The 12,119-nt window shown below is 33.4% G+C and overlaps 1 protein-coding gene, 1 long non-coding RNA gene and 1 other non-coding gene across 3 annotated transcripts; 1 reads left to right on the top strand and 2 right to left on the bottom strand.

Annotated features, from left to right (window-relative positions):
• Positions 1-658: 658 nt before the first annotated feature.
• Positions 659-2,623, bottom strand: LOC127903047 (uncharacterized). Its single transcript, XR_008055804.1, has 3 exons — positions 1,727-2,623; positions 1,585-1,639; positions 659-1,492 (listed from the first exon to the last, which is right to left on the bottom strand). It is a non-coding gene; the product is annotated as an uncharacterized LOC127903047 (long non-coding RNA).
• A 7,897-nt stretch (positions 2,624-10,520) lies between these two features.
• On the top strand, positions 10,521-11,687 carry LOC127903072 (uncharacterized). The gene has a single exon (XM_052443729.1). The coding sequence runs from the start codon at positions 10,521-10,523 to the stop codon at positions 11,685-11,687; it is 1,167 nt and encodes a 388-aa protein (XP_052299689.1).
• LOC112499464 (small nucleolar RNA R71) lies at positions 10,551-10,657 on the bottom strand. The gene has a single exon (XR_003067058.2). It is a non-coding gene; the product is annotated as a small nucleolar RNA R71 (small nucleolar RNA).
• Positions 11,688-12,119: the final 432 nt, after the last annotated feature.

Consider the following 12,119-nt stretch of genomic DNA (forward strand, 5'->3'; position numbering starts at 1 on the left):
TTTAGGTTAAGACACCTTAGAAGTCAGCAATCAAATTGAGAGATTGTTGTAAAGGTTATTGACACCTTAGAAGTCAATTGTAAGAGTGATTGAAACCTTAGAGGCTTGCTTAGTGAAATTTTCAAGCCCAGTGAGCTTGGAGGCGTGGATGTAGACGAGGATTGCTGAACCATATAAAAATCATTGTGTTTGTTTTCTCTTCCCTTACTCTATTACTATTGTACTTTATTGAATTTATTGTTTTTTATTCCATTAAGGTATTAGATTAAATTGTTGTGTGATTTGCTTAGCTTAAATTTTAAAAACCCAATTCACCCCCCTCTTGGGTTGCTTAGTTAGTATTTCATTATTAACATTAGTATGCCTAAGAGGTTCTGCCTGTTCATGCTTACAAAGACGATCAAGGTCACGCATTGAAACTGAAAATAATTCATATAATAATAATAATTTAGTCCAAAATATGGTAAATCGATTTCATTAAAAGTATGCACGCATTTTATACCTTATTGCATTTGATGCCACCAAGCCTTTTTTTCCATTTCAAGAATCATCAAATCTCATCATTATTTCATACACTAATAGGACACATTGTTCTATCAATAGAAGGTTGATCATATACAACAGAGGAAAAGTAGAATAATTGTGCATCAATGCCAGTACATATGTCATAAACCAAAATAAGTAAAATACAAGAAACAAGTTACAATAAAAAAAATTTATTAAACGAACCTTTAAGAAAAGAACACAACCACTAACGAAGCTCACTTATTTTCTTTAAAATTTTACACACCTTCCCATAAAAAAGTAAAGCACTAACTAGCTTAATTTTTTTCTCTGATAGAATTTGTATCTTTCAGTACACGAAGATACAACGGATTAATGTATATTGCACTTGTGGGAGATATATGGTTCCTAATGCAAAAAGACTAAAAAGTATCTTAAATTCATCATCAGAACTTGAACTATTCATTAGTCGTTTTTTCATCTCCACTATATGAATTCCTCTGGGTCCATTGTTATACATTGCACGCAAATTAGTCAAATCAATAGCTTGGTCATTTAAGTCCACATGTGTGCCTCCATCTCTAACCCCCATTATAGTTGCAAACGTTGTAGGGCTTAAATTGTATTATTTCCCATGTAGAATTATACTTTGCCTATGTACATCAGATTGTTCAATTAATGTTGCACATAACTCTTCTCTTAAGCGCCTACATTTTAGATCAAGTAGACTTCCAAAGCCGATTTCTTTTACTGCTGCTTGTTGATCACTTGAAAAAGATGAAACCAGCTCTGAGAACGAGGCTACACGACATTGAGATAGAAGGTTGCCACCATCAACCTTATCCTCATCAGATTCCTCAATATTTTTACTCGCACCACTATTTTCACCAATATTTGAGGTAGATATCTCATTTATATTACTAAGCATCCATCGATGCCTCTCCTCAGGGGTTAGTTTCTTCTAATTTTGTGCAATATCAGCTCTAACCTGCAACAATGATAATATATATACGTTCAATGGCATATTATTTTAAGTAAGAGAAAATGAAATATTCAACAGGTCATATTTAGATTACATACCGTTTTATTCACCTTTTCAACCCCTAATAGCCTTAGTTATTTTGCTTCTGTCTTACTGTGATCAATATTTAAAGTTACATTAATAAAAGAAATTAAACCTTTTAACATAATGGGTAAATAAATGCATATAATTTATACTTACAAATAGTATATCCATGCTTTTTTATTCACTCCTTGCTTTTCCTGCCATATTGATTTTTCTTTTGATTTTTTCCTCTTGCCATCAACAGATTACATGTCTTCATGTAAAGGCTACAAGAAAGCAATTAATAAAGAACAATTACTGCCTATCGCACTCATGTTTGGTGCGACAGGTGCCTATCGCACCAAAACACAGCTCACAAGTGAAATAGGCATCAACTGATATGCATCTAAACAAAGGCACACATGACGTCTATCACACCAAAAGAATGTATACACCAACCTATCACACAAAACTACCACACTCGAACGGCCAAGTCTAATTGTTATTCATTATCAAATTATTATAAAAAATAGAAAACACAGCTACAACATTTTGTCAAACAAAAAAAGGCAACCTATAATCTTAAAGAAAACAAATAGTTCTTTGTGGCATTTCATCAAATATTGTGTGTGCATTATATTTCTACACTATATTATTAACCAATTGTTTGCCCAAATACAACAAATTACAAATCTAATAACTTTAACACTTATAAAGCTAAGTTTAAAGTTGATTAACATTAATAAGAAGAGTGAAAGTGAGAGCCGGGAGTAGGAGCGAGAGTGAGAGCAAGATAGAGTGTGAGTCTGAGTTGGAAGAAAGGGCAAGAGCAATAGCAACAATAACAGCAGGAGCGGGAGTGGGAGAGTGAGAAAGATGAGGTTTTTCTTGTTATGATCTAGAGGGGGAGAAATAGAAGGAAGGAGAAAATGATTTTCTTCTCTTACAATTTGAACCGGTTGCCTTTTTTTTATTTTATTCACAATTTCTTTTTTTTTTAATTTGAAACCCCAACCGTTGTATTCAAAAAAGCTGAATCCAATGGCTCAAGGGCGCCTTCTACACCATACAGGGAATTTTATGCCCTGCATCGTAGTTGAGGCCTCCCTCTGACTACCTGATAAGTAAAGAAGATGAAAAGCTACTTTCTCTTTAGGTAAATTTACTTCAATAGCCCTTTTACTTTCATATAGGTTTTTATTTTATTATGTTAGAATTTAGTTTTTTTTTTTTTTGCATCATGTGTTTGAATAGAATTTAAAATTCAAGAAATAATAGTTAGATGACATTTTTTACCCTTATTTGTTGTTACTGTTATAATGAAAGGGGTAATTGGTCTTTATAAAAATAGTAAAGAGGTAAGTCGTGTATAGTGATTTTAATAAGGGAGAACTAGCAGTCTCCCTTATATCCAATTAGCTATGAGCAACAAGATCCAGTACCAACCATTTGGTTAATGTATACCAATTTGGTAATGTAAAACAATCTTATTCAAAAAAGAAAATTCAAATTAAAGACTACAAGTAATCAAGATTTTGGTTAATCTTCTATGAAAGTGCATTTGTGCCTACTAGCGTACCATAAGTATATTTGATGTAGTTGGACTAAACTATAAATGAAATATTTTGAGTTAATATCGCTGCATATGAATATTAAAATACATATATCAACAACAATGGAACCACGTATTTAGTTTAAGGGGACAAAAATAATAAAAAAATTATAAACTTGACTAGGCTATAATATAAACCATTAAATTTAGTAGGCTAGAATAAGTGATTAGTATTAAAAATTGTCTAATTATCAAGCGATAATAATATTATTTTGTGCTTATGTTATAATTTATATTTGTGTTTATGCAATATATTATGAATTATTAATTATGTTTTAAATATATCTAATTTTGTGTATTTTTGTGTTTATTAGGTAAAATATTAATTTCACGTAATTCGAGGCTCCAAACAGATAAACGGAGGACAAATTTGGATTTCGGAGGTCCGAAAACCTTAAGATCAGTCAAGATCGGCTTAAAATTGGGCTTGTATAAAAAGAGTTGACTTTTCTTGTTGACTGAACATTGATTAGATGATGAAATGAGCTTACAATAGATATGAGTGCATGAGATAGTTGGCAATTTTGACTAAATCTAAACCGTTCATAATTCAATGGCCATAATTGTGCCACGTGGCAATGATTGGTAAAGTAAGTTGTAGGATTCGAATCTTAGTATTTGGGTCGACCCGATCCACCCATTAACCCGCCAAACCTCAATCGTTCTTTGGCCAAATCGGACGAGTCAAACGATGCCACGTGTGATGTTGACTTTTGAAGTTTGACCAGCCATTGGATCTTGATCTAAAGGTTGTGAGGAGCACATGCATGAAGCTTATGATGGACAGCAACACACTGGATTATGAATTTATTTTTCTATAAATAGAGCCTCATTTTATGTTTTTAATCATATCTTTACAACTCTCTTCTTCTCAAATTCTCTCAATCTCCCTGTAATCTTGATTTTTTTTAATATTTTGTATAATTATTTTTATAAATAAAATTAGTTTTATTTTCAATTTTAGTTGTTTTTATTACTTTTAATTATAAGTAATTCAATTTTAATATTTCTTTTTATTTCAATTATGCTCAACTAAATAATATTAGTTAGGGGAAGGTGAAACTCTTAGGAAATAAATATGATTTAATCAAATTCTATTTTTAATTTTGTAAATTAAATTATTTTCTATTTAATTTTACACATATTTTATATTTTGAAATTTGATTTATTATAGACAAACAAATGAATTTGGCACAATAAATTCTTAATAGCTTAATATAAGGTATGGTGAAATGGTATTTTGACTTATTGTAGACAAATTAAATTTAGCACAATAAATACTTAATCCATCATAAAATTAAAGGGAAAATAATAATAATTTATATAATTAATCTTTTGGGCAATAAATCTAAAAAAAAGGCAAAAAGAATTTATTAAGTTTTATTTACTACTAAGAGTGGATCCATAACCCTAACTAGTTCAATTTCATAGTTTCATTTAAATTAAGTTGTTTATATTCAAGTTTAAATTTCAATTTTTAGTTAAAATAAAATAAACAAATTAAATCTTTTCTCTCTGGATCGACCTCAGACTCACTGAGTTATAATACAACAAGACACTCTTATACTTGGGAGTTAAAAATTATTTTTAAGTTGTGTCAATAAGATTATGTAAGAAACCTAATATTAAATATTTTACAAATTAAATCTTTGACTATAATTAAAATAACAAATTACTCTTTTAACATTGAATTTTCAAGTTTTAATTTGCAAAACTAACTTAAATATAAAGGGTATTGAAGTTGTTTTAAGAAAGATTGACATATAGACATATATGAGAAAAAGTATGTGATATCTCATTTAAAGAATAATTTTTGGGCTAGGCTTGCGTAAGTTTGTAACCACTATCGGACTCTTCATCCAATCCCAATCCAATTCAGATAACAAAATGCTGCCACTGTTTCTTGACCCAAAACACTTCAATGCTCAGCTCCAACTTTGCTTTGTGTATTTGCCTTTAAAAGCCAACTTATTTGGATTGACACTGACTTTCAACCCTTTCATTGGGGTCACACTCGCAGTGTAAGTTGATGGCATTCTTCCCTCACCAACACTAGTCACTGTTCTTTGAAATTCTTGCTGCACATTTGATTCATTTGCATTAAAAATTGCAATAAAATAAAGGTAATTAAGATCCAAAGAGGGCATGGAACAGTTAACTGAAGGGGACCTTGTGATGATTTGAATTTGCTTCAAGGTGAAGTTTAATGCATAGAAAAGACTGACATAATGTGGAGAAATTTGTTATGTTTTATTGATATCTCAAACAATACAATTCTAGGTTAATATATACATGTAGAAAACAACAAGAAAGGAAACTAAATAAAATCTCTACAAATTAGAGATTAAATCAAATCCTACAAATTAGGGATTGACAACTATCAAGATCTTCTATCTAAGGCATCAATATTTATAGTGAAACATAGCTAGGTGTTTTCCCACACTCCCTCTCAAGCTGGTGAATGGATATTGTCCATCCCCAGCTTGCCTATTATACTTTAAAACACCTTGTTACTCAAACCTTTGGTTAACACATCTGCTAACTTGCCACCAATAGATACAAATGGAGTGCAAATTAGGCCACTGTCCAGCTTTTCCTTTATAAAGTGCCGGTCAACTTCAATGTGCTTAGTGCGATTATGTTAAACTGGATTGTGTGTTATACTAATAGCTGATTTATTGTCACAATAAAGTCTCATAAGTGCTTCCCATTGAATTTTCAAGTCTTGTAGTACAATTTTCAGCCACAGTAGCTCACAAATCCTCATTGCCATGGCTCTAAACTCAGCTTCTGCACTTGATTTGGCAACTATGTTTTGCTTCTTACTTTTCTAAGTCACAAGGTTGCCACCAAGAAAGGTGCAATAACCTAATGTTGACCTCCTATCAATAATAGATTCTGCATAGTTTGCATCAGTATAGACTTCAAGTGTCAGTCCTTCTCATTTCTTGAACAAAATTCCCTTCCCTGGTGTTCCTTTCAAATATTGCAAGATCCTGTATACAGCTTGAAGGTGAACTTCTTTGGGATTATGCATAAATTGACTCACAACATTAACTGCATAAGCTATGTCAGGTCTAGTGTGAAAAAGATAAATCAGTTTTCCTACAAGCCTCTAATATGCTCCTTTATCCACTGTTACATTTTCATGAGCTTCTCTAAGTCTATGATTCGATTCTATAGGGCTGGCTGTCAGCTGGCTTTCACCCTATTTTTCCTATTTCCTTCAACAAATCCAGTATGTATTTTCGTTGTGATATGAAGATTCCATGCTTTGAGTGGGCAACTTCAATACAGAGAAAATACTTTAATCTACTAAGCTCTTTTATCTCAAATTCTTTAATTAATCATCTTTTTAGAGTTTCCCTTCATTCCACGTCATTTCATGTTACCATAATGTCATCTACATACAATAATAATGTTGTTACTCCCCCTGAAGCTGAATGTTTGACAAACAAAGTATGGTCAGCTTGACTCTGTTTATATCCCATGGCTGTCATGACCTTAGCAAATCGTCCAAACCAAGCTCTAAGGGATTGTTTCAGGCCATACAAGGCCTTTTTAAGTCTGCATACTTTGTTTCCTTTTAAATTCAAACCAAAACCATGAGGAATTTCCATGTAAATCTCTTTATCCAAATCACCATGTAAAAAGGCGTTCTTGACATCAAATTACTGCATACACCACCCAAGATTAGCAGCTAGAGATAATAATACTCTCACAGTGTTCATTTTGGCAACTGGAGCAAATGTTTCCAAACAATCAATCCTATAAGTTTGAGTATACCCTTTGGCTACCAACCAAGCCTTATACCTTTTTAGGGACCCATCTGCCTTATATTTAACAATGAACACCCATTTGCAGCCTTCTGGACTCTTTCACTTTGGTAACTCTACTAAATCCCACGTTTTTTTTTCAAGGGCCTTCATTTCTATTTTCATGGCATTTTTCCACTCCATATGACTTAATGCCTCAGATACTGTCTTGGGAATGGTTATGGTGTTTAGATGTGTGAGAAAGGTTCTGTGGGTGTGTGACAACTTATCATAAGACATAAAGTAAGATAACAAATATAAAGGATGTTGGGTACATTTTCGGGTGCCTTTTATAATAGCAATAGGAAGATCATTGTCATTATCTTCATTAGAACTAAAAATCTTTTCTTGAGAATGTGCAGTGTGATTAATTACCTCATTACCAGGGGCTGGTTCCATTTCTTAGACTTGCATAGGTTGAACATTGGGTGCTTTTCTTCTTGAATAAGTCAATATTAGGCTATTAGAACTTTGAACCTGTTTATCCTGTCCAAAAAACTTAGAGTCGAGAGTACAAGGGTTTTCAGCTTTTATAGAAACAGAATTAGGATTTGGGGAACCTTGAGAATTAATAGGGGTAAGAGCTAGAGGGTTTGTAGATGAAGGAGGAGGATGAGCATCAAGTTCTAGCAACAAAAATAAGTCATTGTCCTTATCTTCCATAAGTGATGTCTCCCCCTGAAGATAAGTCGTTGAGTGAAATAGCTTTCTTTTTCAACAAATGTAACATCAGCAGACACAAAGAACTTTTTTGTTGGAGGATGAAAATATTTGTATCCTTTTTGAGTTGAGGAATAACCAACAAATACACATTTCAGTGCTCGTGGATCCAATTTTCCCCTATTAGGGGAGTGAATATGAACAAAAGATACACAACCAAAAATTTTAGGAACAAGATGATTAGCAGTGTGAAAGTCTGGAAAATATTTTGAAAAAACTTGCACAGGATTTTTGAACCCAGGAACTCGAGAAGGCAGCCTATTTATAAGATGGGCTGTGGTTAGAACAGCTTCTCCTCAATAGTTTTTAGGAACATTTCTTTGAAACAAACAAGCTCTGGTGATGGCTAAAAGGTGACCATTTCTCCTTTCTGCAACCTCATTTTGTTGGGGAGTGTTAATACATGATGACTCATGAATTATAACCTCATTTTGGAAATATGATGATAGGTTTTGATTGAAATAGTCTTTAGCATTATGTGATCTAAACCTCTTTATTCCAACTCCAAATTGATTTTTGACCATGTTGTGAAAAATAGGAAAAATGAAACTCACTTTAGACTTATGTTTTAAAAGAAATATTCACAACATACGGGTGCAATCATCAATAAATGAAACAAACCAGCGAGCTCCTAAAACATTAGGAATTGTGGAAGGACCCCAAATATCACTATGAATGAGTGCAAAAGGAATAGATGTTCTTTTATTACTAACAGGAAAAAAAGCATGTTTATGTTTTGCAAGTTCACAAATATCACAGTGAAGGTTTTCTACATCAATTCCTTTAAATAATAATGGAAACATTACTTTAGGAATGCTAAACGAAGGATGTCCAAGACGAAAGTGTTGAAGCCAGATTTTGTCTTTATTAGAAATAGAAGACTCAGAAAAATATGACAGGGGTAAATAGTTTCCAGTTCTAGTTTGCCCACTTGATTCTTCAAGATAGTTGATAACTCTAGGAAATGAGAGTTATTACACCAATTCTAGACTTAAATCAAGATCATTTAGAGAACAAATAACGTGTTTTTATTACATTTTGATTACATTTTGCTTAAACATTCATTTTAGTTAAGTATTAATAAGTTTTGCGTGAATCATAGTAATGGAGGCAATACCACAAAGAAAGGTGGCAAGGGAATTATCATTAGAATAATTACCAAGGAACGAAGAAGAAGAAGAAGATCAGAATTGAAGAGGGTTGTTTCGACAACATTAGAGAATCGTGCAGAATTATTTGGCTTTGATTTTCACCGTGCTCAACTTATATTTGTCTTCTTCCTTTAATTATTTTGATGTATTCCGAGATCAATAGATTTATGATTATTTTTCTCATCCAGATTATGAACTAAATTTACTTGTAGTTGAGTGACAAATAATCCAATGGGTTCTTGACTGTTCTTATATGTTGTTATGGTATTGATGTAGCATTTTACTCTAGTAGTTTTTTATGAATATAACTGTTATTTCGGTTGACCACCCATTTAATAGTTTCAGTTAAGATAGAGCAGCAAAATGGCATGTCTTAGCGGACATTATTAGAGTATTACTTGTTCTTAAGTCGAGTTTCCTGGATTAGGTTATCTTGAATCTCATAAGGGCAATACTTGAAGTTAAGATTTGTGACACTCTAGACATAGGTGTTCACTTTGTAGGGTAGAGAGATTAAAAGATATAATGTCGTACCATAAATATATGAGCAACTGGTCATTGTTAGTATATTTAAAGGTATGAGACTTCCAACATGCGATAGCTGAGGATGCAGATTTATTCTGCCTAGTACTACAACACTTATTGTAACAACTGGTGCTAATTTAGTAAACAACAGTCACCCCATTAGGAGAGTTTGATCATTCAACTACTATATTCTCAATTGAATCTTAGACACATTTAACTTAGTTTATTTCATTACAGTATTTTTTTATTTCCATCTCTCGCAATTATTAATTATGATAGAATTATTTGACAATTGTTTGTTTCGGTCTTTAGTTAATTTGCACTATTGTGATTGCTTTAGCATTTTGAGTAACATCAATCCCTGTGGAGACGATCATGAATACTCATCACTTTATTACTTGTTGTGTATGCTTGCACATTGGCATTGATAATATTTGATTATAAAAATCAATCAACAAGTTTTTGGCACCGTTGTCGGGGATTAATTGTTTATTTTTTAAGAGTGAAGTAAATCTTGATAGCGTCAAATTTGATTTGATTTATTCTATTATTGGCAAATCGGTACATGCATGCGCAAAGACAGATCTATGGTATTCCAATTCGATCATAAGATTAAAAGGACTGTCAGGAGATTACGAAGAGAACAAAGGAATTCAGAAATTGCTTCAAGCATGAATAATTTACAGGATGCGGGAAATTTGAATCCTCACGGGCCCTTGCAACCAGTCAACATTCAAGAAGAGCATATTGAAAATGCTAACGAGAGACAGCCAGGCAATAACAATATTATTTACATGGCTGATGACAGAGACAGAGCAATAAGAGATTACGTTGTGCTAACTCCTCAAGTTGTACACCCTGGCATCATTCGACCTAAAGTAGACGCTGAAAATTTTGAGTTAAAACCAGTGATGTTTCAAATGTTGCAAATAGTTGGGCAATTCAATGGATTTCCAAATGAAGATCCTCATCTCCATCTTAAATTGTTCTTGGAAGTAAGTGATGCTTTCAAGATTGCTGGAGCAACACAATATGCCTTAAGGCTGAGGCTTTTTCCTTATTCCTTAAGAGATCGAGCAAGAGCATGGTTAAATTCGTTACCATCTGATTCCATCACTACATGGAATAAATTAGCTGATAAATTTCTAATGAAATATTTCCCACCGACAAAAAATGCAAAGTTGCGGAATGAGATTACTTCCTTCCATCAACTTGAAGATGAAAGTTTGTACGAGGCATGGAAAAGATTCAAGGAATTACTCAGAAGGTGTCCTCATCATGGTATCCCTTGTTGCATTCAAGTGGAAACTTTGTACAATGGGTTGAATCCAAGTAAAAGGTTAATGGTGGACGCTTCAACAAATGGAGCTCTATTATCCAAATCTTATACTGAAGCTTATGAAATTCTGGAAAGAATTGCTAATAATAATTACCAGTGGCCTTCAGCTAGGCAACCATTAATAAGAGGATCAGCAGGGGTACATAACATTGATGCAATTACAGCCTTATCAGCACAAGTAACCTCATTAACTAACATGGTAAAGGCCTTGACATCTACTCTAGCAACAGTAAAACAAGTTGCTGAACTTTCTTGTATATACTATGGTGAAGAGCATGACTTTGATAATTGTCCTCGAAACCCAGCTTCAGTAAACTATGTGGCTAATTTCAATCGACAACCTCAGAACAACCTATATTCAAATACTTACAACCCTGGCTGGAAGCAACACCCAAATTTTGTATGGAGCAGTCAGAATCGAAATGCTCCAGTATTAAATGGACAAAATAGAAACACACGACCATCTGGTTTTCATCAGGAAAGTCAAGGGCAAAAGCATAACAGTCAGGATCCAATCACTTCACTGGAAGCACTAATTAAAGAGTACATTGCAAAGAATGAAGCAATTGTGCAGAGTCAAATTGTATCCTTGAGAAACCTAAAAAACCTAATGGGACAAATAGCCACAACAATGAGCAGCAGAACTCAAGGAAGCCTACCTAGCAACACAGAAGACCCTAGAAGGGAGGACAAAGAACACTGCAAAGTAATTAATTTGAGGTCTGGAAAGAATGTTGATATTCTAGTTAATGTAACAAAAAATATGATGGAATTCAATTCAGCGCAAAAATTACCTCAAAATGGAAGCATGTTACAACAACCTCCTCTTCAAGATACTGGTTACATGGGCCAAGCTACAGTAACTGCAGAGGAAGTTCAACCAGAACATGCTGAAAAAGAAATTGCAACATCAGTAGTCACAACCTGCACCAAACCAAACAAACAGAGTTTGATATCTCCTGAAGCTACACAGTAGTTTAGACATCCATCACCTTTCCCACAAAGGTTCCAGAAGCAAAAACAAGACAAGCAGTTCAACAAATTCCTGAAAGTGTTGAAGCAATTGCACATAAATATACCTTTTGTGGAAGCTTTGGAGCAAATGCCAAATTATGTGAAATTTCTAAAAGATATCTTGGCACGAAAAAGAAGGTTGGGAGAGTTTGAAACCATTGTTTTAACACAAGAGAGCAGCCATATCATCCAGAGTAAAATTCCGACAAAAGTGAAAGATCCAGGGAGTTTTACAATACCCTGCTCTATAGAAACTAGGTATGCTGGCAGAGCACTTTGTGACTTGGGAGCTAGTATTAATTTAATGCCATTATCTGTATTTAAGTAGTTGGGAGTAGGAGAGTGCAGACCAACAACAGTTACTTTGCAATTAGCTGACAGATCTCATGCATAC

The sequence above is a fragment of the Citrus sinensis genome, chromosome 6 (assembly GCF_022201045.2).
Source record: "Citrus sinensis cultivar Valencia sweet orange chromosome 6, DVS_A1.0, whole genome shotgun sequence".
Taxonomy (NCBI): Eukaryota; Viridiplantae; Streptophyta; class Magnoliopsida; order Sapindales; family Rutaceae; genus Citrus; species Citrus sinensis.

Coding starts and splice junctions, on each gene's coding strand:
- LOC127903072 (XM_052443729.1), top strand. CDS start 10,521: ATGAAATATTTCCCACCGACAAAAAATGCAAAGTTGCGGAATGAGATT.